General features: G+C 52.8%; 10 protein-coding genes and 1 non-coding gene across 11 annotated transcripts; 5 read left to right on the forward strand and 6 right to left on the reverse strand.

The window, feature by feature from the left end:
* Positions 1-58: 58 nt before the first annotated feature.
* On the reverse strand, positions 59-178 carry BJY04DRAFT_t161. Its single transcript has one exon. It is a non-coding gene; the product is annotated as a tRNA-Leu (tRNA).
* Positions 179-300: 122 nt separating this feature from the next.
* BJY04DRAFT_203563 (uncharacterized protein) lies at positions 301-1,229 on the forward strand. Its single transcript, XM_073713366.1, has one exon. It carries the CDS (start codon positions 518-520, stop codon positions 1,025-1,027), a length of 510 nt encoding a protein of 169 aa, XP_073564386.1. The 5' UTR covers positions 301-517; the 3' UTR covers positions 1,028-1,229.
* Positions 1,230-1,247: 18 nt separating this feature from the next.
* BJY04DRAFT_203565 (uncharacterized protein) lies at positions 1,248-2,016 on the forward strand. The gene has a single exon (XM_073713367.1). The coding sequence runs from the start codon at positions 1,300-1,302 to the stop codon at positions 1,978-1,980; it is 681 nt and encodes a 226-aa protein (XP_073564387.1). The 5' UTR covers positions 1,248-1,299; the 3' UTR covers positions 1,981-2,016.
* Positions 2,017-2,464: 448 nt separating this feature from the next.
* bxlB (putative beta-xylosidase) lies at positions 2,465-4,762 on the forward strand (the record flags this gene model as incomplete). The annotated part of the gene is made up of 1 exon (XM_073718077.1): positions 2,465-4,762. One exon carries the CDS (start codon positions 2,465-2,467, stop codon positions 4,760-4,762), a length of 2,298 nt encoding a protein of 765 aa, XP_073564388.1.
* A 93-nt stretch (positions 4,763-4,855) lies between these two features.
* Positions 4,856-6,505, reverse strand: BJY04DRAFT_11765 (Zn(II)2Cys6 transcription factor). Its single transcript, XM_073708277.1, has 2 exons — positions 6,287-6,505; positions 4,856-6,199 (listed from the first exon to the last, which is right to left on the reverse strand). Exons 1-2 carry the CDS (start codon positions 6,353-6,355, stop codon positions 4,949-4,951), a joined length of 1,320 nt encoding a protein of 439 aa, XP_073564389.1. The 5' UTR covers positions 6,356-6,505; the 3' UTR covers positions 4,856-4,948.
* A 415-nt stretch (positions 6,506-6,920) lies between these two features.
* Positions 6,921-8,615, reverse strand: BJY04DRAFT_225825 (major facilitator superfamily domain-containing protein). The gene has a single exon (XM_073718272.1). It carries the CDS (start codon positions 8,598-8,600, stop codon positions 6,957-6,959), a length of 1,644 nt encoding a protein of 547 aa, XP_073564390.1. The 5' UTR covers positions 8,601-8,615; the 3' UTR covers positions 6,921-6,956.
* A 1,457-nt stretch (positions 8,616-10,072) lies between these two features.
* Positions 10,073-12,432, forward strand: BJY04DRAFT_203570 (putative isoamyl alcohol oxidase). Its single transcript, XM_073713368.1, has 2 exons — positions 10,073-10,827; positions 10,886-12,432. The coding sequence occupies exons 1-2, from the start codon at positions 10,349-10,351 to the stop codon at positions 12,222-12,224; spliced, it is 1,818 nt and encodes a 605-aa protein (XP_073564391.1). The 5' UTR covers positions 10,073-10,348; the 3' UTR covers positions 12,225-12,432.
* Positions 12,433-12,632: 200 nt separating this feature from the next.
* BJY04DRAFT_211956 (putative xylosidase/arabinosidase) lies at positions 12,633-14,406 on the reverse strand (the record flags this gene model as incomplete). Its single annotated transcript, XM_073714474.1, has 3 exons — positions 12,633-12,650; positions 12,793-14,198; positions 14,256-14,406. 3 exons carry the CDS (start codon positions 14,404-14,406, stop codon positions 12,633-12,635), a joined length of 1,575 nt encoding a protein of 524 aa, XP_073564392.1.
* Positions 14,407-14,869: 463 nt separating this feature from the next.
* Positions 14,870-16,320, forward strand: BJY04DRAFT_225829 (glycoside hydrolase family 5 protein; the record flags this gene model as incomplete). Its single annotated transcript, XM_073718273.1, has 2 exons — positions 14,870-14,967; positions 15,015-16,320. 2 exons carry the CDS (start codon positions 14,870-14,872, stop codon positions 16,318-16,320), a joined length of 1,404 nt encoding a protein of 467 aa, XP_073564393.1.
* Positions 16,321-17,501: 1,181 nt separating this feature from the next.
* BJY04DRAFT_225830 (bacterial alpha-L-rhamnosidase-domain-containing protein) lies at positions 17,502-20,239 on the reverse strand (the record flags this gene model as incomplete). The annotated part of the gene is made up of 2 exons (XM_073718274.1): positions 17,502-18,377; positions 18,434-20,239. 2 exons carry the CDS (start codon positions 20,237-20,239, stop codon positions 17,502-17,504), a joined length of 2,682 nt encoding a protein of 893 aa, XP_073564394.1.
* Positions 20,240-20,949: 710 nt separating this feature from the next.
* On the reverse strand, positions 20,950-22,783 carry BJY04DRAFT_225831 (general substrate transporter; the record flags this gene model as incomplete). The annotated part of the gene is made up of 4 exons (XM_073718275.1): positions 20,950-21,061; positions 21,149-21,401; positions 21,464-22,494; positions 22,548-22,783. The coding sequence occupies 4 exons, from the start codon at positions 22,781-22,783 to the stop codon at positions 20,950-20,952; spliced, it is 1,632 nt and encodes a 543-aa protein (XP_073564395.1).
* Between the last annotated feature and the right edge of the window lie 586 nt (positions 22,784-23,369).

Here is a 23,369-nt window from a genome sequence, read left to right on the forward strand (position 1 = left end):
TGTGAGTGCGACAGATGAAAGAAAGGGAGGGGGGAGGGGGAAAGAAAAAAGAAAAGACTGACAAGGGTGGGATTCGAACCCACGCCAAATTAATGACGCGGAAACTTGATAAACTCAAGAGGAGGGATCCGAATTGGAAGCCTTAACCGCGCGCCTTAGACCGCTCGGCCACCTTGCCTGTTCGATGAATTGATTTTCTGTTTTTGATCTTATGTTAATAACAATCTCTGTTGCCTACAATAGAGTATCGTACCACCCTACCGGGGCCGATGTACTTGGATGGACCATCATTTCCGTCAACACTAATGTTGTTCAGACATTATGCGTCATCTACGGTGTCTCTGGCTTGCACGGGTCTGTATACCTGAGTTCCGTGAGTTCAGTCTTGAGATTTTGATGGGTTTTTCTTTCCCGGTTTGCAAATATATATTTGGCCCATTTCACCCTGCATGACCTAGGCAGATCATCGACCCAAATCAAACCCTCGCGGTCAAATGTTCTATCACCAACCCTCAACATGGCTCAACCTAGGAAAGATACTCTAGAAAGCCGCATGAGAGCAAAAGCCCTACCGAACAATGAAATGGACTCTATTCACAAACCCCCAGATCCAACCACGGACTCAAAACAGGACACACCATCAATATCTATGTTTCAGGTGAGCTGTAGAAGCCCTGAACTGTATGCGATATCATATCCTAACCGAGACAAGCCACCGAGCGCCAGGTGCTCCTCATCCTCCAAGCCTGCGTTTAGTGCCGATTGTGCGCTAAACAGCCAGATTGACCCCCGGCTAAGATCCGAATACGGATACCGACATGACACTGGTGACCCAGGTTATAACCACGATATGAACAGTCGCAGCTCATTAAAGTGCCCACAAGCAAGCGCTGACCGTGACTTTGACTACGGCCATGTCTATAGATATGGGTACGGGTATGGGTATGCTACGGGCGAGGCGATCTTATATGGCAGCCGTTGGTCTTTCGCAAGTAAACATGAAGGAGACTTTAAATACATGCAATGATTGTATCACGAGGCTATCATGCATGATCTGTAGAAGTACTCTCTCATAAATCAAGGTTGACTGTGAGTGTGAGACACGGCGGCGCCCGGCGTCGTCACGGCCTTGATCCCTAGCCCCGCCCCGTCTGGCCGCCCCGTCTCCGATGCCTATCTCCGATCGCTCCACTCTAGCTCTACAAGTATAAAGACCCTACAGAGTACCCTTATCCTTAGGACTATTTACTCCAACTCCAAACCCAACCCTGCAAGCTTCAACCACCTGGGAGTAACAAGATGCCCGTCACCGAGCTCGCCACCTTGCACCTAAAGAATAACCTCCCGCTAGACAACCCCACCAACACGCACATCCTCTCCCAACTCCGCTCCGGCCTGCAAGCCCAAGCAGAGTACACCAACGCGACAACATACCTGCTCACGCAGATCGAAGACCCGAACTACATCTACATCCTAGGCCAGTGGGACTCTGTCGCGCAGCATGTGGAAGAATGGATTCCGTCAGAGAGAAACAAGGCGATTATGGGCGGATTGGCTGATGAGGTAGAAGTTGTTGGGTTGGAGCATTTGGAACTGGGTTCCTTATTGCCCGCAAAAGAAGAGGAGAGCGACGAGGGCATTCCATACGAGGCGGCTGTAGTCGGCATTGGGCGGTATTTTCTCTCGCCGTTGACAAAGGTGGGGTTTGCGAGGACGTTCGGGGCGACGAAGCATCATTTGAAGGAGTTTCAGGGGCCGAGAAGGATTACTGGTGGGTGGAGGGTCGATAAAGAAGTTGATGACGATGGGAAGGAGGTAGAGAAGGAAGAGTTTGTTTTGTTCTCCGGGTGGGACACAGTGCAGCAGCACTTCTCCTTCGCGGAAAGTAATGGGTTCAAGGAGTTTGGGAGGATAAAGCACTTTATGCAAGGTGCGGAGATTAAGCATGCGCGGTGGACTTTCACGGCCCTGGCACAATGATGAGTACTCAGGAGCAAGCAAGCAAGCAAGCAAGCAAGCAAGCAAGCAAGCTTCTGGCTAAACTCTGAAGAAAGGGGCATTTAGCCCCCCGAGATCCAATTGGAGGAGAATTGTCGGTCGTTGTTCTGCATGGTTGTCGATCTTCAGAGCTGGATTCGCCCATTTCAAGGTCGCTCATTCTTGGCTTCTCTGTATTTCCCCGCGATGTACTATCGACCCCGGACTTTTTGAGTCGGAGACAGGATATTTCCTGCAGAATAGGCGAGGGGACTGATTCAGCCTGATTACGTCGGCCGCAGCATCATCTCAGCGCATTTGGTTACACAACAGTTCCTCAATGGGAGGAGTCCTGAATCGTATGAGCCGGTTGTTCACAATGCAGATCTCTCAACCTCTTTAGCCTGTAGACGGGGTGTGCAGTACATAAATACTCCCTCAGATCGTCGTGATGGACTTGACCAGTTTAACAGCAGACGCAGCGACAATGGTCGTCATCAATAACTGGCACTACGCCAGTCTCCTTCCTCTGATTGTACCCTCCCTCGCTCAATCTCAGTCGCACTTCCCGGACTGCACGTCCGGGCCTCTCAGCGAGCTTGCCATTTGCGATGTCTCCCTCGACCCAGTGACACGCGCAAAGTCCCTCGTCGCAGCTCTGAATCTCGAAGAGAAGATCAACAATACCGGCCACGAAGCCGCCGGTGCGCCGCGGCTCGGCCTCCCCCCATACAACTGGTGGAATGAAGCCCTGCACGGCGTCGCGGAGAAACACGGCGTGACATTCGAAGAAGAAGGCGAGTTCAGCTACGCGACGTCGTTCCCTGCACCGATTGTCCTGGGGGCGTCGTTCAACGACGCGCTTGTCCGACAGGTCGCAACAATAATCAGCACCGAGGCGAGAGCGTTCTCGAACAGCGACCATGCCGGGCTGGACTACTGGACACCCAACATCAACCCCTTCAAGGACCCGCGATGGGGCCGAGGTCAGGAAACACCCGGCGAAGACCCGCTGCACTGCTCGCGGTACGTGATGGAGTTTGTGGCCGGGTTACAGGGCGATGATCCCCAGAACCCCAAGGTCCTTGCAACGTGCAAGCACCTCTCGGCCTATGACCTGGAGGAGTGGGGCGGGGTGAGCCGGTTCGAGTTCGACGCGATTGTGTCGCCGGAAGACCTGGTGGAGTACTATCTGCCGCCGTTCAAGACCTGTGCGATGGATGCGCATGTCGGGGCGTTTATGTGCAGCTATAATGCAGTAAATGGGGTGCCAGCGTGCGCTGATCGGTATTTCCTGCAGACTGTGCTGAGGGAGCATTGGGAGTGGGAGGGACCGGGGCATTGGGTCACGGGCGACTGCAATGCTATTGAGCGGATGCATACCTGGCATCATTATGTGGAGACTGCGCCGGAGGCTGCCGCCGCTGCGTTGAATGCTGGGGTGGACTTGGACTGTGGTCGATACCTCCCGACACACCTTGGTGAGGCAGAGGCGCAGGGCTTGATCACTGAGGAGACTTTGGACACGGCGGTGACAAGATTGTACACGTCGCTCGTGCAGCTTGGGTACTTTGACCCAGCCGATGACCAGCCGCTTAGGTCGATCGGATGGGATGCTGTTTCGACGGCCGAAGCAGAAGAGGTTGCCCGGTCTGTCGCGACGCAAGGCACTGTGTTGCTGAAGAACATTGATAAGACGCTTCCTTTGAGGAGCAATGGGACGGTGGCTTTGATCGGCCCGTACATCAACTTTACTACCGAGCTGCAAAGCAACTATGCTGGTCCGGCCAGATACATCCCGACGATGATCGAAGCGGCTGAGCAGCTGGGATACACGGTCTTGGCTGCAGAGGGTACAGAGATCAATTCTACGAGCACTAAAGGTTTCGAAAATGCTCTGAGCATTGCAGAGGAGGCGGATGTTACTATATTCTTTGGCGGCATGGACAACAGCATTGAAGAGGAATCTCTCGATCGCACTCAAATTGACTGGCCTGGGAATCAGGAAGAGCTTATCATCCGTCTTGCTGAGATCGGAAAGCCATTGACTATCGTTCAATTCGGCGGCGGTCAATTAGATGACTCAGAGTTACTGTCTAACGAGAACGTTGGCGCAATAATCTGGGTCGGGTACCCGAGCCAAGCGGGTGGTGTCGGGGTATTTGAAGTCCTCACCGGTGAAGTAGCACCTGCAGGCCGACTTCCAATCACGCAGTACCCCAAGAGATATGTTGACGAAGTGGCAATGACTGATATGACCCTACGACCGGGGACTGACAACCCAGGCCGCACATATCGGTGGTACGAGGACGCCGTCCTTCCCTTCGGGTATGGCCTGCACTATACCACGTTCGACGTTGCCTGGGGCAAGGAGAGTTTTGGCCCATATGATGTTACGACGCTGACAGAGGGCGACCGCGCGGATCTGAACGTCGTGGACACATTTTCTCTTGCGGTTACGAACACCGGAGACGTGACTTCCGACTATGTAGCTCTTGTCTTTGCGAGTGCCCAAGAGGTCGGCCCACAGCCTGCCCCGATCAAGACCTTGGTCGGTTACTCTCGCGCCGCGCAGATCAAGCCCGGGGAAGCGCGAGATGTGGAGATCGAGGTGACGGTGGCTTCACTCGTGCGAGGTCTGTCGGATGGGAGCGTCGCGCTGTACCCGGGAGATTATACCTTGCTGGTGGATGTGGAACAGGATTACCCCACGGCAAGTTTCACGATCACAGGGGAATCCCAGGTCATCGAGAAGTTTCCGCTACCAGGCAACAGTACGGCATGATACGGGCTGATGTCTCTTGCGAGTCAACCTGTAGCTCCGTTACATGGACACCGAGCTCAGGGCCAGTGTTCAATATAGCATGGGCCACATGTTCGTTCGCTTTGTTGGTTTGTGTTTATAGTCCAAGCATATTGTGTAGTACTGGCAATTCTAGGTCATGATCTCACTTAGCCATCCAGGGCGTCTCTATAAGAGAGGTAAGCCAGCTTGCTCCACAGGCCATCGGAGCCATTCGAGATAGTCTCGATCAATCAATTCCTGTATCCGGTTCAGAATGTGGGTCGGCCAGCTCTGGATAAACCAGTCTCGTTGTAGAGTCGTAAGCAAGAAGGCATAGTATGCGAGTACAAGCAAGCTCAACGGATGCTTCTGCTGCAAGCACCTCACGAATTGATTGTCCATAGCATATAGCCACAAGAAAACGAATTTGTAGCGCGCCTGGCAATTAATGGAACCGTCACTCTTGCTGTAACTTGCTTCGTAGATACGTTCCACAACGTGAAATGCTTCGAGGCAGATGGCTGTATCGGGATCGCTACTCGAGCCAAGGAAATCCCGTAGACGGTGTACAGGCTCTTCCCAATCGACTCGTGGAAACCCAAACTCAATACACCTTGGTTGCAAAGGAGCCGGTGACTCATCGTGAGCGGGCGCAAGGGGTTCTGTAAGCCCAGAGAAGAGAACTGACGGCTCAAAGGTCTCGCGAATCAATCGAACGCCTTGAACAACAGACATCCAGCTATGAGCGGCCTGATTAGAAATATTGCAAACAAGCAAGTCGTCCTGATCCGTAGGCCCAGCTGCAAATGTGCAAAAGGATACGAGAACTGCACACACATACAGAGCGCCACAATTGGAATTATCAATGCTCTGGAGCGCTTTTGTAAGTTCTGATAGACCGGATGAGCTGTGGTGGTCTGCGAGAGTCAAGTATCGGGCGTTCTTCTCGGGGGTGTGAGCCGAGTAGGCTAGGTGGTATGCAGATAAACCAAGCACAAGATGAAGCACTGTATGATACGACAAACCAAGACGGGGAACGTTATACGACCAGAACCGAGCGATAGAATTGTCTGCAGGATCGGGATGGGCAAGGCTTGGTCCAGTGTGCGAGGTGAAATGTATGAGGAGCTCGAGATCAGCGATATTCAAGGAACTGTGATCGGCGCGTGAAGGACTGGGCGGGGTTTGATGCCTAGGCAGCGACTCATTCAACGAAGGTTCCGATGCTGTGACCGTGGGCCTCTCGATCTGACGCTCCCGGGCTGCGGTTGTCCAGTCCTTACGGGGCCTGCCGCGCCCACGCCTTGTAGGAGTCGAAGATTCATTGTTAAAGGGCACGATGGGACTCGTAATGTTGCTAGACGTAGACCGATGATCGAAGCTGCAGGATACTCCAAAATTGACACAGTTCGCGCAGCTCGGTTTCGCTTCGTCACACTAGCTTGCAGATGTCCGGTTAGTCTCATTTGGAAAACGAGCGCCCTGGCAGCTTGGCCAGTAGACCAATGTAGCGAGGGTAAAAACCTTGATTTTCCTTTTCTTACAGACAAGACAGCCATCTTTGGACTTGCGATGCGACCTTCTGTGGCGCATGGTGGAGCTGGTCGTTGTATCGACGGAGCTCGACTCAGGAGGTACAGTGTGAAGTAGGACGGCAGTCTGCAGCTGCACGAGGGCGTCTCTTGAAAGACATGTCAAACGCAGAACTCCCCGTTTGAAATCTACGTGGTGAGAGTAGCCAATGGCTGGATTGAATGAGGAAGAGAAACGAAGAGGACGAAGATGCTCGTGTCTCGAGTGACCGGCTAAATGCGTCGGAGCTGATTTTACCCGCGCCGAGCTTTATGCCTGAGGCTATAAGGCCCTCGTCCCCCAGGGAATCTACTGCCTGAGGCTGCAAGTCAACACGTTACGGGATGAACTTTGAAGGCGCTATTTGAAGACTCTTGGTGCAAACGGCGCATTCATTCATTTGCCAGCAATCTCTCCGTTGGTGGCTGCCGAGAGCGTTTACTTAGAAGCAGGATTTGATATCCTATTTAGGCACTATTCACTGAGAGATTTAAAATTTTTGAGAAAAATGAGGGTGGCAAGACTTTCGAACATTCAGTCATGATTCGAGATGTTTATTTCATCAACATATATCATACATGTGCCAGCGGAGTACTGTGGTAGTGTACGCATCTTTCCATCTCTACCTATACATATACAACCCAGTCTTCTTCTTCTGCACATCATCCCCCATCTGACTAGAAGCCAGCTTCGAGCGCGCGCGGATCTTCGGCCCAAACTTAAAGAACACAAACGGAATCAGCGCCAGCGCCGACGCCGCAAGAGCCAAAATCAACCCGGCATACTGACTGCCCACATTATGGAAGAACTGCGACGCGAACAGCGGGGAAACAGCGCCGAGGGTGTTACGCACAAGACCCTGGCCCGCGATCGCAGACGAGGAGTTCTCACCATAGCAGTCCGAGGTGAAACTATAGGTGGCCTCGAAAATGAAGAATATGCCCACGGCGATGGGGGCGAGGGCAATCGCCGGGCCGATCCAGTGTAGGTGGCCGTACTGCGTGAAGGAGTAGATAAAAAGGCCGATGGGGAGCCAAATGGCGCCGAACATGGCGCCGTAAAGGCGAGACTCGGGGACAATTCTGCGGTCCCGAGAGGCCATGATGGTCTTGTATTTCCGGATTTGGAAGAAGTTGGTTGCGAACCCGATTGTTGTGCCGATGCAGAGTGAGATGTAGGGGAGGCCTGCGACGCCCTCGCTCCACCCGCGCTTCTCCTGGAAGGTGATTGGGATGACGGAGAGGAAGAGGAAGGTCACGAACCAGGCGAAGCCGATCCAGAGGGCGAAGGCGAAGACAGCTGGTTCGGTGAAGAGCATGTGCACGGCTTTGATGGAGGAGCGGTGTAGCATTTGCTTCAGGGTTGGGGCTTCGAGGTCCTTGACGGAGCGGAAGCGTTCGTCGCCAGTTTGTTGGCGGAGAAGCTTTGCGCGTTTGTCTAGGATGGCGCCTCCTCGCGTTTCCTGCAGGAAGATGGCGACAAGAATTACGAGCGGGATATTTGCCAATCCCTGAATTCCCTCGATCCATCGCCATCCGATGGTTTCGTCGATGAAGCCTGCGTAGATGGGGGCTCCGACGGTGCCGAGAATTGCGACGTAGGAGAAGGTCGCCATGGGAATTGCACGGTCGTCGGGGCGGTACATGTCACTGAAGGTTCCGCCGACAAGGATCGTGCCTACAGAGCCGAAGAGACCGAGGAGGGCGCGGCAGACGATGATGGTAGCGATGTTCTGGCCGAGTGCGAGGCCGATGAACATGATGGAGAAAAGTGCGAAGGCGCCGACATAGATCACTCGGCGACCGACGAGCTCACAGAAGGGGGCGAGGAAGAGAGGCGCCAATGCGCAAACGAAGTTGAAGGTGAAGAGGCCGAGTTGACCGAGCTCATTGGAGACGCCAAGATCTGAGGTCATGTTGCCTATGCCGGAGCTGTAGGCTGTTGTTGCAAGACCGACGAAGAGGGTCATGAGGCAAAGCAGGGCGGAGATGAAGATCTTTTTGGCGGGACGCCAGTTGAATGGGTTCTCCGTGTCGCCATCTAAGAAATCCAGCACAAGCACATCCTCGTTGCTCTCTTTCAGATGTTGACATTCGACTGCGGTTGCTGGTATATCGAAGTCATACTCCTCAGGGGCGCCCTTGTCGGTCCGGTAGGGAGCAAGCTTCTCGCTGTCCTCGCGGTACTTGCCACCGACAATCCAGTTTCGAATCACGTTGCTTCGACGTGACTCTTTGTCCGAGCCAGCTATTGATGCGGGGGCCATTGTGACTGATGGAACCGGAGGCGGGGAAAGAGGAGGGTTGAAGCGCCGTGATCGGGATACCGAAGCTGGGGAGCGAGGAGGGAATACTTATAGTATCGCCAAGAATGAGAATGGACACAATATGCATTATCAAAAGCTCAACAAATGCTTTCTTCCAGCTTACCATGACGAGATATGATGTCAGCGTAAACGCCCCAGCCAAAAATCTGCAGAGCCAGAGTGAGAGGTTTCTGAAGCTTGACCGAGTTGGATCCAGCACCGGGTCCACCTCTGACCAGGGAATTTTTTCAGCCTCCCATAGTTCGTGTTGGATTGTTCCCAACGCGAATGTCTTCGTTCATTGTCAATCCTAGATATTATTGACCTAGTATATACATCTGAAGTTTTCCGGGGTGACTACAACCGGGGAGTGTAGAGATTGTTCATGGTGGGTTGAGGTCGGCATTCCTTCTTTTCGGGACGACTTCGGAAGGCCGAATCAGGGCCCGCCCACTTGAATTCGGCATCCCGAAGCCAGCCTCCGATTGCTCCGAAGAGCCTAGGTGGACCGCCACTCGTTCACCGACTCCTTCTCTTTCCCGATTCTCCTGTCGATCGGCCCTGGGTTTATGTGGACTCGATGGCCAATCACACAGCCTGATCGTCTTGATTCTCACAGTTCCTGGTGGCTGTTAGAATTTAGAACACCACTCCAGAATCTCTCCAGTTGGCAGTCTGTACTCCGGCAGTCAAGATCGTGGAGAGTCGGGGTATACCAGGGTCTACCTGTGCATTGTGAATGTGTAGTAGGAATCTAACATATGGTAGGGCAAGCGATGGGCGCTCGGCTTACTTGCGTTGATATCCGGCTTGAACCTCATGACCCGCGCGCCAACGGAGCGCCTGCAAGGCGTCGAGTCAACCGGGACACTCTACAACGCTCGAACGCAGCGATCTCAACCTTTGGAGGTCTATGTGGCCAGTTTCTTCGTAACAGGTGATTGTTTTACTGCATATCGTCCGGTTTATGCCGGCATCAATCAGTTGCACCATTACTCACTCTGAGGCTGATATTCGCTGTTTGTGTCTTAGTGGTAGAGATGATTCAGAATCCATGCTTCATGTCATATAGTGAGTATTGAGCGCAGGCGACCTAGAACCACATCGACCCTATGATGTCTTGTACTGTTGTGCGAGTTCACGATGTTGCCTCGGTCTCTCACTACTGATTCTCCGACAATTCTCCGTGTAGTCTTCCTCCTGGTAGCAGAATGCGGCCTGGCATGACACACGTGGCGCGTTTTTTGCGCAAAACATCGTGTCGCCCTGTACATCGATCGAGAACCAGGTTTTATCTATGACGTGGGAGGCAATTGTACGAGTACGACAGCTATACTAAACTTGGATTAGACTTAAGGATCCACAAGCTTGTGCGATCGTCATAAATGTGGGCCTGGCCATGTGCTAAGCTGACTATTTTTCTAGAGATCTCCCACGAGTATGCCATGCTTGTTCCCCTGTCAGGGGAAATAGCGAAGCCTAATTGTGCCAATTCGGGGATCTTCCAAACTTCTGGAGTAAACAGTTAGCCTCTGCGATAGGTAGAGATGTTTCTGGGGCTCCACTGATGTCTATCTGTAACCGTTGCACCGTTTTGTTCACGATTTTTCGTACTCGTATACTAAGTCTGTGGCATATAAAGGCATCGTTGACGCCGACTGTAGACATATCAATTGTCTGAGTTCACGACATCTCTCTGCGTACTAACGATGCGCATTCAACTCCTCTCTTCTGTTCTGCTCCTTGCAGCCACTGCAGTAGGAGCGGCAACCCACGACTGCAAATCAACCCCCCAAGATTCATCTTGGCCATCAACTGAAGAATGGACTTCTTTTAACAAGTCCATTGATGGCACTCTCATACGAACTACCCCCGCAGCCTCCTCGTGCTACTCTGGAAACCCATTCGGCTCAACCCAGAACTGCACCGACGTGACCGAACACTGGGCATACGCCGCTTATCACGCCAAATGGCCCGAAAGTGTTGACTACTCAATCTACACCAACCACTCCTGCTTGCCTCTTGGTGTGGAGGGGTATGTCGAAGACAGAGGCTGTACTATCGGCGCCTTGCCGCAGTACATTGTCAATGCCACCACCGAAGGGCAGATCGCGACAGCGATGAAGTGGGCTTCAGAGAAGAATATTCGTATTGTCATCAAGGGAACAGGCCACGACATGAGCGGGCGGTATGTCCTTCGTGGGCCGATATGCTGGAACACTCACTAACAGGTCAATCGTATCTAGCTCTACCGGTGCATTCTCCCTATCCATCTGGACGCGCAACCTCAGGCACTTTAAACACGAACCGAACTGGCCTCTCCCTGGCGGAAACGGCACCGCAAACGTTGCAATCCTCGGCAGTGGCAACAATTGGGGGTCTGCATACACACACGTTCATAGTGTCAATCGAACAATCGTTGGAGGCGAAGACGCGACGGTTGGTCTGGGAGGGCTCATCCAGAATGGTGGCCATGGACTGTTATCAAGCACCTACGGCCTTGCCTCGGATAATGTCTACCAAGTTACAATAGTCACATCTGACGGCCGCCGCCTTGTCGCCAACGACCACCAAAATCAGGATCTGTTCTGGGCTGTCCGCGGTGCCGGCGGAGGCCAATTCGGTGTGGTCACTGAATTCGTTCTCGGGACGCACCCAGTCCCCAAGAGTGTGGTCGCCGGTGGCCTCTCCTTCTACGCCACTCCCAAAGCAAACAGCACCGATGCCTCCTGGGACGCCCTTGCGGAGGTAGCTAGCTTGATACCCGATCTCATGGACTCGGGTCTCACGGGCACAGTCATGGCCCTGTCAGGAGACAACATCAAGACCTATATGGGCCTAACGCAGAACGTTGGCGGAGCTGCAGCAATTATTAACCTAACCGGATTCAACACAACGACGTCGAAAATGAACAGCACGCTCTCAGATCTGGCCACTAGCATCAGAAAGGCAGGCCACGGCCATGTCACTGTTGTTCTCCAGGAGCCCATCACGAACAGCTACTGGAACAGAGTGAAACCCAATCAACTCGCGAGTCAGTCGAGCGGTGCTAGCAGCTTGATCACCAGCCGTCTTCTGGGAAAACGTGAACTATCAGAACTCGACAGGGATAATCTTCGTCTGTATCTTGAGCAGCTCATGGTATCCCCCACTCCTGGTAGTGGCTCTATGGCTCTATTTGGATTACAGGGCGGACCGGGGACTGCAAAGACACCGGAGGAACGACGCGGGAGCGCTCACCCCGTGTGGCGTACAGCCTACGCCCATCTCATGACGTACGGTGCCCCAGTCAATGCCACTGCTGATGCCTTCGAGGCATTGACTACTGGAATCGAATGGTATGAGAAGAACATCGAGCCGGTTTGGAGGAACTGGGCTCCGGGCGGCGGGTCGTACGCCAATGAGGGCAACGTCTTCAGCAGCACCTGGAAAGAGGACTTCTACGGTGAGAACTATGGCCGTCTTGTTAAGGTCAAGCGTAAGTATGACCCGACTGAGAGTTTGTTTGTCTGGGGTGGTATTGAGAGCGATACTTGGGATTATGACTTGCATAGCGGACTGCTTTGCCGGAGGACTGTGGAATGAATCTAGGATATGAGGAGTGAGGCACATAATCCGGGCGAGGTGTTCCTGTAATTTCCTTCTTCTTCTATTATGGCCTACTCGATAGCCTTTTGTTCTATTACTCTGGCTTCAGCTTCAGCTATACCTAGCTGAACCCCGTTACCCCCCACGCTTCTTGTACTGATTGGGTGGATAGACTTAGATCTTACTTTTTACTATTATTGAATGTCGTTTTTATTACATCTCCCTCGCTCGCACCACCTTATCACCGGCAGTAAGACCATCAGTAACTAATGCCTCATAACAGCAATCCCACTCGCCATCAACCTCTCCAAAACCCCCCTCAGGCTTCAAAAGCCCAAGCGTACGCGTCATACCCTCTCATTAGTTGTGGAGAATAAAATACTGACCGATGCCCATGTTGGTAGATCATTGAGAGCTATCTAGCTACGAATATGGAAAGAAAGTCTGCAATACCCATATTCAAGCACATAATGTCTATTCCTGAATTTGCACCTACTTAGCTAACGGTCAAATCGACAAAAGACACTCTACTCAACAAAGAATCATCCCCGAAAGGTCTCTGCACAGCAAACACACCAATACACGGCCCAGTAAAGTCCCTGTCGGTCAGATCCAGCGTATCAACAGTGCCAACAGGCACCCAGCCAGACTCCGCAATACGCCCAGCACGGTATCCAAACCTGAGCACCTGCTCCGTATACTCAATCCTAAACTGTATATCAAGACCTTGAAAGCAGCTTTGCGAAACATTGTCGAGAGTGAGATGGATAGCAGGATTCCTGCCGGCATTCTTCATCTCAAACGTCACGACAGCCGCATCGTAGTCGTATTCGATTCTCGCGAACCGGTGCTCATCCTTATAGTATGCTAGCCCGGCACGCAGACCCTGGTTCTGGAGAACGTGGCCCTGGTTTGCTAAGAGAGTCACTGATGCCTGGCCGTCGAGTGCGCGCTGACGCCTACCGACGAAGGAATGAGGACCAACACGGTCGTCAAGGTCCCTCGTCGAAGCCACCATGTTGATCATACTCGCATCGTCAGAGACATCATACGTTCCGAAATCCGGGTCGCGAATCCATACAAGGCCAACCCGTTGATTTACAGTTAACAGAGTAGAGATAGAGCCCATCATCTTCATATCCTCAGATGCAACGCCCAGGGGTAGCGGATGCATGATAACAGGCCATTCGTCGTCCGGCCACTGAACAGGGCAGATAAATGTTTCTCGACCCATAACGCACCGACCCTCTGGATCCTTGCGCACAGCAAGAAAGACCAGCCACCAGTTCCCCTTACCGTCTTGAAAGAGGTCGCCGTGGCCATTGTACTGGACATTCTGATACCCGTTGCGCGCTGTGGCCGGTGGTAATATCGGATTCGAGGGACAACTCTCGTACGGACCCCAGATAATCTTTGACCGCGCGATGGAGAGCTGGTGGTCTTCATGGGTGCCGCCTTCAGCGGCTAGGAGGTAGTACCAGTTCCTGCATTTATAGATGTGAGGGCCCTCCGGTACGACTTTCATAAAGCCCTCCCAGATGACCCTTTCCGGCGACAGCTTCTGGCCTGTCTCTAGGTCGATTTCAACACAGTTTATTGTGCTAGGGGTTGTATTCCACGACGAGCCAGAAATATAGACCCGTCCGTCGTCGTCGATGAAAAGGTCTGGGTCAATCCCGTGGAACTCGAAGGAAATTGGGTCACTCCACTTGTCGGACCAGATGTCGTCGGTATATATGAGGAAATTGTCAAAGGCAACGCCCGGGGGCTTTGAGTTCTTGTCTTTGTCTTCATAATGCAGGTGCCGTACGTTCGTACTCACGATGTAGGTTCTGCCGTTGTGATGGCGGATTGTGGGTGCGTATAAGCCTCCGGTGCCTACGAGGATTTCTTCTTGGGTGCCTGAAAGATTATGGATGAGTGTGCTTGAGGGGGCTAGGGAGAGCTGGGTTGGGCTGTTTATTGCGTTTCCTACACTTAGTTAGGTGGGAGTGGCATAAAGAGAGGAATACGCAGCCAGATACAGACCAATGTGCGTCCAGGAAACGAGGTCTGTGGATGTGTAGATTGGCAGTCCAGGGAATAGGTGAAAACTCGAAGTAACCAGGAAGAAATCGCCGCCAATTCGGACGATGGATGGATCGGGTGCGAAGCCTGGGATAATCGGGTTCTGCGCCATGCTTGCAGGCGGCAGTGACGGGCACAGCGAGACGTTGGAGTGGTCGTATGCCTAGAGCTGGGAATGTGCTCTATTAAGGCTTCCGGTTAATTGAAGGCCGACCTCGATATCTTGAAGCCACCCTGCGTAAGATAGAACAAGGTATAAAGGTTGGTGTAATGTCAATGGGGGGATCTGAGCAAGCTACAGATTCTCATCCACGGCTCAAAGACGTATGACGCATATACTCTAGACTCACCAATTGAGTATCTGCGACCCTCATTAGCCTAAATACATAATATCTACCTGGTAGGTCAGGGGTAGAGAGGGGTACCAGAAAAATATGGGCCTCGGGGGATTGGCAACCGAGCCCCCAGTATGCCGCTACGAGGTGCTCGTGCTTTCCAGTCCTCTATTTATGGCCCCTTGTCCAAACCATCGGCCATTGAAAGATATTTGTCTACCTGTATTAGCACTTCCCATAATGGCTACAGGATTCTTGAGCGTGAAAGGCACGCAGCTCTTCGATGGCAATGGAACAAAAGTGGTTCTACGCGGAGCAGCACTAGGAGGATGGCTCAAGTACTTACTTCCAACTCCTCAAAGACCACCAAACTAATAGCTTCTAGCATGGAAAACTTCCTAACAGGCTACCCAGGTCATGAGTCAGGTATCCGAGCAGCAATGCGCGAATCTATGGGCGAGGAGAGCTACGAGTTCTTTTTCGACCGCTGGCTCTACCACTTCTTCACCGAAAAAGACGCCAAATTTTTCCGTTCCCTGGGCCTCAATTGCCTCCGCCTCGCCTTCAACCACCGTCATTTCGAGGATGACATGAACCCGCGCGTACTCAAGGAAAGCGGCTTCAAGCATCTCGACCGAGTCGTGAAGCTCTGCGCGGAGCACGGAATCTACACAATCCTAGACCTGCACACCGTTCCCGGAGCACAGAACCAAGACTGGCACTCGGACAATCCCACCAACTACGCCGCTTTCTGGGATTACAAAGACCACCAAGACAGGGCCGTCTGGCTGTGGGAGCAGATTGCCCAACGATACAAGGACAATACATGGGTGGCGGGCTACAACCCAGTCAACGAGCCTGCAGATCCTTCTAGGTCCCTCCTGGCCTCATTCTACGCCCGCATCGAAAAGGCCATTCGGGCTATCGACCCGGTTCACATTCTTTTCCTGGACGGCAACACCTACGCGATGGAGTGGGAGGGGTTTAACGAGATCCTGCCCAACTGCGTCTACTCAATCCACGATTACAGCATGATGGGTTTCCCCGAGGGCGAGCTGTATCGCGGAACCCCACAGCAAGACGCTAAACTGCGTTCGCAGTTCCTGCGTAAGTGCGAGTTCAATCACAAACACAACGTCCCCATCTGGAACGGAGAGTTCGGGCCAACCTATGCTCTCCCTGGCGCACCGGACGAGAAAGAGATCAATAAGTGTCGGTACGATTTATTCCGCCGCCAGCTGCAGATCTACGAAGAGGAAGGGATCTCCTGGTCGGTTTGGACGTACAAGGATATCGGGTTGATGGGGATGATCTCTACGCGCCAAGACTCGGCATATAATCAACTGATAAAGGCAGTTTTTGAGAAAAAGCAGCTTCTTTATCTGGATGGGTTCTCGACCAAGCGCTCGCCGGAGGTTGAAGCTGCTGTGGCGCCGCTGGTGAAATGGATTGATGAGTTCGCGCCCAATGCAAAGAACACATATCCGCTGAACTGGGATACAAAGAATCATGTTATGAGGTCGGTGATTCGGACCTTTGTAGCCCAGTCGCTGTGTAAGGAGTTCGCGGAGCTTTTCAAAGGCAAGACGCATGATGAGCTGGAGGAGTTAGCTAGGTGCTTTAGCTTTGAGGAGTGTGTTTTGCGGGACGATTTGAACCAGGCGTTTCTTGAGTATACTAAAGGCCGTTGAGTTTTATGTATCGAATAGAGAATTTTAAAGCTTCTTCTTAATTGCTAATCCATGAATGTTTTTCCGCAGAACGTTTAACTACAGTATACTCTTCAAATCAACCGGATTCCTACCCACTGACTCCTTGACGGTTCTCAGGAGAGCAAATGAACAACTATCAGACCGATTTCAGCAGCCTAAATTCGGATCTCTGAGTGATATCTCGTTGTCCTCAACATCGTCGGTTACCAGAAATCAGCCAAGGGAGCAGCATGCCCTCGAAAGTCAGAGGATTCTCACCAGCCCACATTCCCGAGGTCAAGAGACGGAGCAAGCAGAGGTCAGATCTGTATTAGGCTGTACCCGGGTAAATTCGAGGTAAAGACTCCAGTCATGGATGTTCTTAACCGCAACCTTCGCATTGACGTGTGGAGTGGTGTTGCAGCTGGATATCAATGGCATCTGACTTGAGCCAATCAGCGAATTTCCGCTTCAAAATACGTAAAATACCACCCTAGGCTGAGGGCTCCCATTGACCCCAGACTCGATTGGAGTAGTCACTACCTAAATAGTTCCTTGGCTGTCATGTCGGGGCTCGGACGGTTTCTCCGCGACCTCAGACTCTATGAAGTGGCGTACAAGGTAAAAATATTCGTATCGCTAGCTCGTTCGGCATATTCTGCGCTCGGTATATCTGGTGATTTCGCCTCCTGAAGTTGACCCCGCAACATCTCGGTGCCTTTTCGCCCGGCTTCTGGCTTAATGGGTGATATCAGGGAAATTGTATGTGCGGAGGGTCTGCAGATGTAGGATGAATCCTGAAACACTGTGCAGAAAGTCATCCAGGTGTACTGGCTTTGTGAGCCGTGGTTCAACAGTAGGTCAGTGCTCCAAGCTATGAATGGGGTGTCAGGCTCTAGCACTCCGGGAAAGATTGGGAAAGAGAGGGATATGAGTGTGCGATGTGAAGAGGGTGCGTGATGCCGCAGTGAGTTTAGTAGACTGACTGTGTGGAAGGCTTTGAGGTTGTGCTTCGATTACCAATGTCACATAGATGGCCATAGCCACTGAACATGGACGACATATCGAAGCTCTGAGGATGTTATTGGGCCATAGTTATTGCTACCAGAGTCAGTGTAGAGCCAGTCTCGCGCTCATCGCGAGACACCTTTAAGTGTCTTGTCTAATACAGCCTACGCCACTTAGTCATTCCTAACAACACTCGCAAACGACCACGTCCCAGAGCCAACCCTATGTATCTCAGTTCCCCCCACAGTTGGAAGTTCTACCTCCATTGTAGTTGTCGGCGGAACAACAACTTCCAAGCTCAGCTTCTGCAAACCAGATTCCACAGTCTCTCCCGACAAGTCCCACTGACAAGAAACAAGCCCATAAGGGGTAACGTGGCTGGCACTCGCCGACGTAAACCCACCACCCAGCAAAGGCGCTATCTTAGAGTGTTTCCAACCAGGACCAACTCGCTGCAGGCCTGCCAGCCGCTCGATGAGAAATTTCGAGACAGCACCAAACGCGTAGTGGTTAAAAGAAGTCATCTCGCCGCCATTGATTGACCCATCAGGTTTCATACTATCCCACCTCTCCCAGATTGTTGTTGCGCCCATTGAGATTGGATACAGCCAAGATGGACAGGTCTCATTAAGAAGCATTTTATATGCTGTCTCTTCGTGGCCTGTCTCTGCTAGAGCCTCGCATACGAAGGGCGTTCCTGCGAATCCCGTTCCGATCTTATACTGGTTGGCCTTCACGACTTCAGCCAGGCGATTACCGGCAATTGCGGTTTGTGCGGGGGTGAGGAGGCTGAAGCAGATGGCAAGAGCGTAGGCGGTTTGGCTGTCTGAGATAATGCGGCCGCTAGGGCTGACATATTCTTCGACGAACTCTGCACGGGATTTTTCGTATTCAATCCGGAAATAGCCTATGTCGGTCTTTCTGTCAAGAATTGACGCAACCTCAGCCATCACAGCAAGGCAGCGGACTAGAAAGGCGTTGGCAACCAAAACTGGATCGGTCACAGCTTTCTGGGGATCGTCTGGGGGTGCGTTGGGGTCAAGCCAATCCTAGATAATACCTTAGCACGTATTCCACTCGCGCAAGGGAGGAAGAAGATACTCACAGCCAGCTGAAACCGCTTTAAGTCCCAAAGATGGGTAAGACGGTCTTTATTTCTCGGAATCGCGCGGAGCCATGAGCCCATTGACTCATACTGCTGCTCTAGAATTGAAATGTCCTTTGTCTCCTCCCAGAGCGCCCACGGGGCGAGAACAGCAACATCCTGCCACACAGCGCACGGTGTTGCATCGCCCCATGTTTTCCATCCCTGAAGAACATCTGGAACCACCATTGGCGGTATGCCCCCCTGCTGACCCTGCTCATACGCCAGATCATGTAGCCAGTCCTTAATGATCCCGAAGCACTGGTAGATAAGCGTGGCGGTAGGTCCGAATAATGCTAAATCACCAGTCCAGCCTAGCCGCTCATCGCGCTGAGGGCAGTCGGTCGGAATAGACAGAAAGTTGCCACGCATACTCCATTTTGTGTTGGAGAACAGCTGGTTGACCTTCAAGTCTGAACATGCAAATGTCCCTGCCTCTTCCATAACTGTGTGACAGACCACTGCCTCGATATGCTGCGTCGGGTCCTCTAGAGATGGCCACCCATCAACCTGCGCATACCGAAAGCCATGAAAGGTAAACCGGGGCTCGTACGCTTCGCCTTCAACATCTCCCCTGAAGGTATAGATATCGCGGGCTTTGCAGTCACGAAGAGGCCGCAGGCCCAGCTCTCCATTCTCAAGCACTTCAGCATGCTGTAATCTCAGCTCATGGCCCGCTGGAGCCCTCACCCTACCAACACGCAGGACACCAACAAGATTCTGCCCGAAATCCAGAACCATCTTCCCCGAGGGAGTGCGAATGGTCTGCACCGGTTTTATCGTCTCAAGACGCCGCGCAGGTGGCTTATTCCCCGAAACCAGGCTCGTCTGCGCTGGAAGCGGCGGCAGCACGTCGACACTCTTCCACCTGTCATCCAATTCCAGCCCAGTCCTAGACCACCCCTCAATCTCCACACGGGCATCATACACCTCTCCATCGTAAATCTCACCCTGCTGAGCCGGCCCCCGAGCCACGCTCCAGCTTCCATCCGTCCCAACCGTATGAGTCCTCCCATCTTCACTCCTGACATCCAGCTGCGCGAGCGCGGCAGTCCGCTCCCCGTAGTGGTTCCGACGCCCCCCGAAGCCCATCCGCCCTTTATACCAGCCCTCCGCTACTCGAATCCCGAGGCAATTGTCCCCAGTGCTCGTGTTCAAGAGATCGTTCACGTCGTAGGTCTGGTAATGCAGCCGGTCATGGTAAGACGTCCACCCCGGCGCGAGAAAGTAGTCGCCGACGCGCTTCCCGTTCAGTTCGGCTTCGTAAACGCCAAGTGCAGTGATGTACAGCCGCGCAGATACCGCCTTGAATGGTAAGGCAAACTCCCGTCGGAAGAGATCTTCTGGCTGGGGCTTGTCGAGGTTCTCTCCCGCCCATGGAGAAGAGATGAACTTGGCGCTCCAGTCCGCGCGTTCTAGGAGCCCGGTTTCGAGTACTGCAGGTTTGCTCCAGGGAGTAGGGTCGGAATTGCCTTTTCCCCAGGCGCGGACGCGGATGGAGCTTGTCTCCCCGGCGATAAGAGGACGGTTGGGATGGGGCCAGGGGACGAGGTGGGATTCATCAGATGCTATGCGGGTTGATGTGACATCTGCGTTATTGGACTGTGTAGATCGAGTCAGCTCGATCTCATACTCGGTTTGCGTGAAGTTTTGCTTGACATCGGCGAAGCGCCACGAGATCCGCGGCTGCGTGTCGTGCACCCCCAGGGCAGGTTTGCAGGGGGGATGGTGCTCGAAGCGGACGTCCACGATTTGAGGAGTGGACATGACGACTAGCTGTGGTAAGAGGTATAGAATACAGCATTCACACAGCCTCTAGGCGCGTCGGATTGCCTCTCTATTTCACTTTCCAACCATCATTTAGGTCTCTGGAGCCTGCGGCTTGCATGAGGGCTTCGAATGGGGTTCGGATGAAAGCAACCCGAGGGATGCTCGCTTTTTCCAAGCTTTCCCTCATTGCCAGAGATACTTTTAGCCTGATGGCCGGATATGGTCTCTCGGGAGACAGTAGGGACTGTGGGACGGAAACGAGCTCCTTTGTGGAGTACTGATGACCATGATCCGGGGGAATGATCGCCGGCTCAGTAATTACGGGGCAGTCTGTTAGTCAAAGGATAACATAAAGTGCCGCCATGACTCAGGGGTGTTTGGTAATGGAGAAAGGAAAGGGGGGATGTTTCAGGACTTGATCGAGCCAGACAAGCAAGGGGGCATTAGGGTTGCTACTACGCAGAGCTAGCAAAGACAGCTAGCCAATCCCTGATTTTGCGCTTCCACAGGAATATTTATTCGTACTCCACTCCAGGCCAGGACCCTCAAGTGGGCGAGGTACATATCTACACTATGCACAGAATAATTCCTCCCCAAGCCCCCATTTATCAATCGCCCACCCCCCACACCCACATCAGCCGACGACCGCTGATTCCCGAGTCTTCCATTCCCCACTCCCCCCCTAGATTCAGTGAAAACTCGCTAATTCAGGCTACGTTCTTTGCCTCCACTAGACGCTGAGTCATAGTCGTAGTCTTATGGAACCGCCACGGCTTGATCTTGCGTTCGAATAACTCGTCCAGTTCAGCGGCCGAGCGCCTACACAAAGAAGTTAGCGTAAATCTCACTAAGAAATACAGGAAGGTACAAGCTGCAAAAGTGAAAATAGAATGAACAGTAACATACCCCGCAGTCTCCGGAATGAGAAACCACATGCCGATCGTAAACGGCAGGCCAACGCCGGCAAAGAACCAACAGGTCTTAAGGCCCCAGTTCCACTGGTTGGTGTTGAGCATGTACGGGATTAAAACGCCCATGCCAATGCCCATCACGCAGGTCGATGCTGCTGCGAAGCCGGCCGTGTATGGGCGGAGACGCTGGGAAGAGACTTCACCGATGAAGCCCCAGCCGGTTGCACCGTTGGCGACGAGGCCGATGTCTATAGTAATTGTTAATAACAGAACTTGCCTGAACATGGCATTGTGGAGTGGAAGCACTCACTCCAGATACAAGAAAACAAAACCAAGAGATAATTTGTGGCTTTTCCCTGAGGAATGACACCCAGAATACCGACGGCTACATTGGCTGCCCAGCATATCGTTGTTCCTGAACAGGCTAACCAGCGACGTCCTGTTGTATCCGCTAGGTAGATAACCACGAAACTGAAGAAGATATTGATGCCGGAGGTAATACAGGTGACTTGGAACGGATCTTCCAACCCAGCTTGTTGAAAGAAGTAGCTGGCGTTACTCAAAAAGACACCCAAGCCAATGAAGCATTGGGCCATAAGAGTCCAAAGCGAGACGAGAGTCCGAATGCCATCTGTGCCTTTGAAGATCGAGTACCACTTCTCGTTGCGCTGCTCCGCGGCCACAGCGCGCTCGTGCTCGATGTTCATCACGAGAAGCTGGTAGTGATGGTCGGCGTTGAAGTCCTTGACACCCTTATAGATAAAACTGAGCACCTTCTTCGCCTTCGCCTCTTTACCCTTACTTGCGCACCAGGCCGGCGACTCTGGAACAAAGAAGTAGATGATCAACATCAGGCCAATCTGGGACCACTGGGTGTAAATCGGAGTAAGGTAATTTTCTGGATCAGAGGTGGACAGAACCTGTAAAGCGACAGGGGCAAAGAACTGCCCTGTGATAAACCACAGACTATAGCACATGAGGAAAGCCCCGCGGACTCGGATAGGTGCAACTTCTGAGATGTAGATGGGGATTGTAGACTGCAGGCAGCCGACGCCGATTCCACCAACCATCTTCGCGGCAAGCCATCCCCGCCAGTCTTGCGCAACGCACTCGGTCATGATACTCAGGGCGAGAATGAACCAGAAGGTGTACATGGCGGGCTTGCGTCCGAAGCGGTCTGAAAGAAAGGGCAAGGTGGTCATTCCGATGATCTGGCCGAGGGAACCCAGCGCTGCCCAGGTGCTCATCACCGAGGAAGCAAGCGCGACCTCCCCGTTCTCGCTCACGTCTGTTCCAAACTTCTTGATAAATCCGGGATTCGCGACAATATTTCCTATCATACTGCGATAGATTAGCGGAGCTCCCGGGGAGGGAGCGAGAGGGCCATTACGCACCCAATCTGGTACCCATCCGTGGCTGCGCTGAAGGTCACCATGAAACAGATCAACGCGTTCATCTTGAACATCATCACTGTCTCCCAGACGCTCAGCCCTTCGTAGCCTGTCGTACCCTGACCTCGAGCCGCCGCCTCGGCGCCAACCTTGGTCGCGGCGGTAGGCTCATCGTTAACAGTCTCTTGGTGTTCACTGGCAACAGCAGTAGGCTTCTCCGGCTGAATCTCCGGAGCCATGGTCAATCGAGGTGAAAGGAATAATAAGGAGGTGTTGGACTGTTTGAATCAAGGATCTAATGAAATTATACACATGAGAGAGAATTTCAAAACCAAAAAGCGCCACAGGCCTTATATAGCACTGCACCGCACCGCACCACCGTATCATTCAGAGCATGCGGCTTTGTGTCCAGCCCAAGACCCCAGATCAGACCCCGGGGTGCACCCCAGTTCTCCACTACACAGCTAGTCCGGCCCAAGTAGCCGGGTGCGGTTGGAGTCGCCAGAGTAGCACGCAGCTTGTGGCGACTCTGCTGCGGGGGGCACGCTCTCCAGCCTTCGTATTCCATCTCGCGAGGTCCGATCATGCTCCTAAGATCACACGATATACCGAGTCGGCCGTTGATAGCCCGAAGTTGATAGCCCGAAATGGCAGCTGATACCAAGGTCTAGAGCAAGACTATTCAGCGACTCCGTTGGCCTCGGGTCTAGTTAACCGAGGGGGTGTCCGGCTAAAACATCACTTTCAGGCTAGAGAGAGTTTCTTGGCTATAGTCTATTTCATTATTTTTTGATTTTTCGTATTGGGCTCGGCGTCGTTTTCACT

The sequence above is a fragment of the Aspergillus karnatakaensis genome (genome assembly GCF_047715665.1).
Source record: "Aspergillus karnatakaensis strain CBS 102800 unplaced genomic scaffold BJY04scaffold_103, whole genome shotgun sequence".
NCBI classification, from domain to species: Eukaryota; Fungi; Ascomycota; class Eurotiomycetes; order Eurotiales; family Aspergillaceae; genus Aspergillus; species Aspergillus karnatakaensis.

What these genes read in the sequence shown, in the direction of transcription:
- BJY04DRAFT_203563 (XM_073713366.1), top strand. Translation starts at nt 518, where the DNA reads ATGGCTCAACCTAGGAAAGATACTCTAGAAAGCCGCATGAGAGCAAAA.
- BJY04DRAFT_203565 (XM_073713367.1), top strand. Translation starts at nt 1,300, where the DNA reads ATGCCCGTCACCGAGCTCGCCACCTTGCACCTAAAGAATAACCTCCCG.
- BJY04DRAFT_11765 (XM_073708277.1), bottom strand. Translation starts at nt 6,355, where the DNA reads ATGCGCCACAGAAGGTCGCATCGCAAGTCCAAAGATGGCTGTCTTGTC. An exon ending in GTAAGAAAAGGAAAATCAAG is followed by an intron (nt 6,200 to 6,286) that starts GTTTTTACCCTC and finishes TCTGCAAGCTAG; the next exon opens with TGTGACGAAGCGAAACCGAG.
- BJY04DRAFT_225825 (XM_073718272.1), bottom strand. Translation starts at nt 8,600, where the DNA reads ATGGCCCCCGCATCAATAGCTGGCTCGGACAAAGAGTCACGTCGAAGC.
- BJY04DRAFT_203570 (XM_073713368.1), top strand. Translation starts at nt 10,349, where the DNA reads ATGCGCATTCAACTCCTCTCTTCTGTTCTGCTCCTTGCAGCCACTGCA. An exon ending in GGCCACGACATGAGCGGGCG is followed by an intron (nt 10,828 to 10,885) that starts GTATGTCCTTCG and finishes AATCGTATCTAG; the next exon opens with CTCTACCGGTGCATTCTCCC.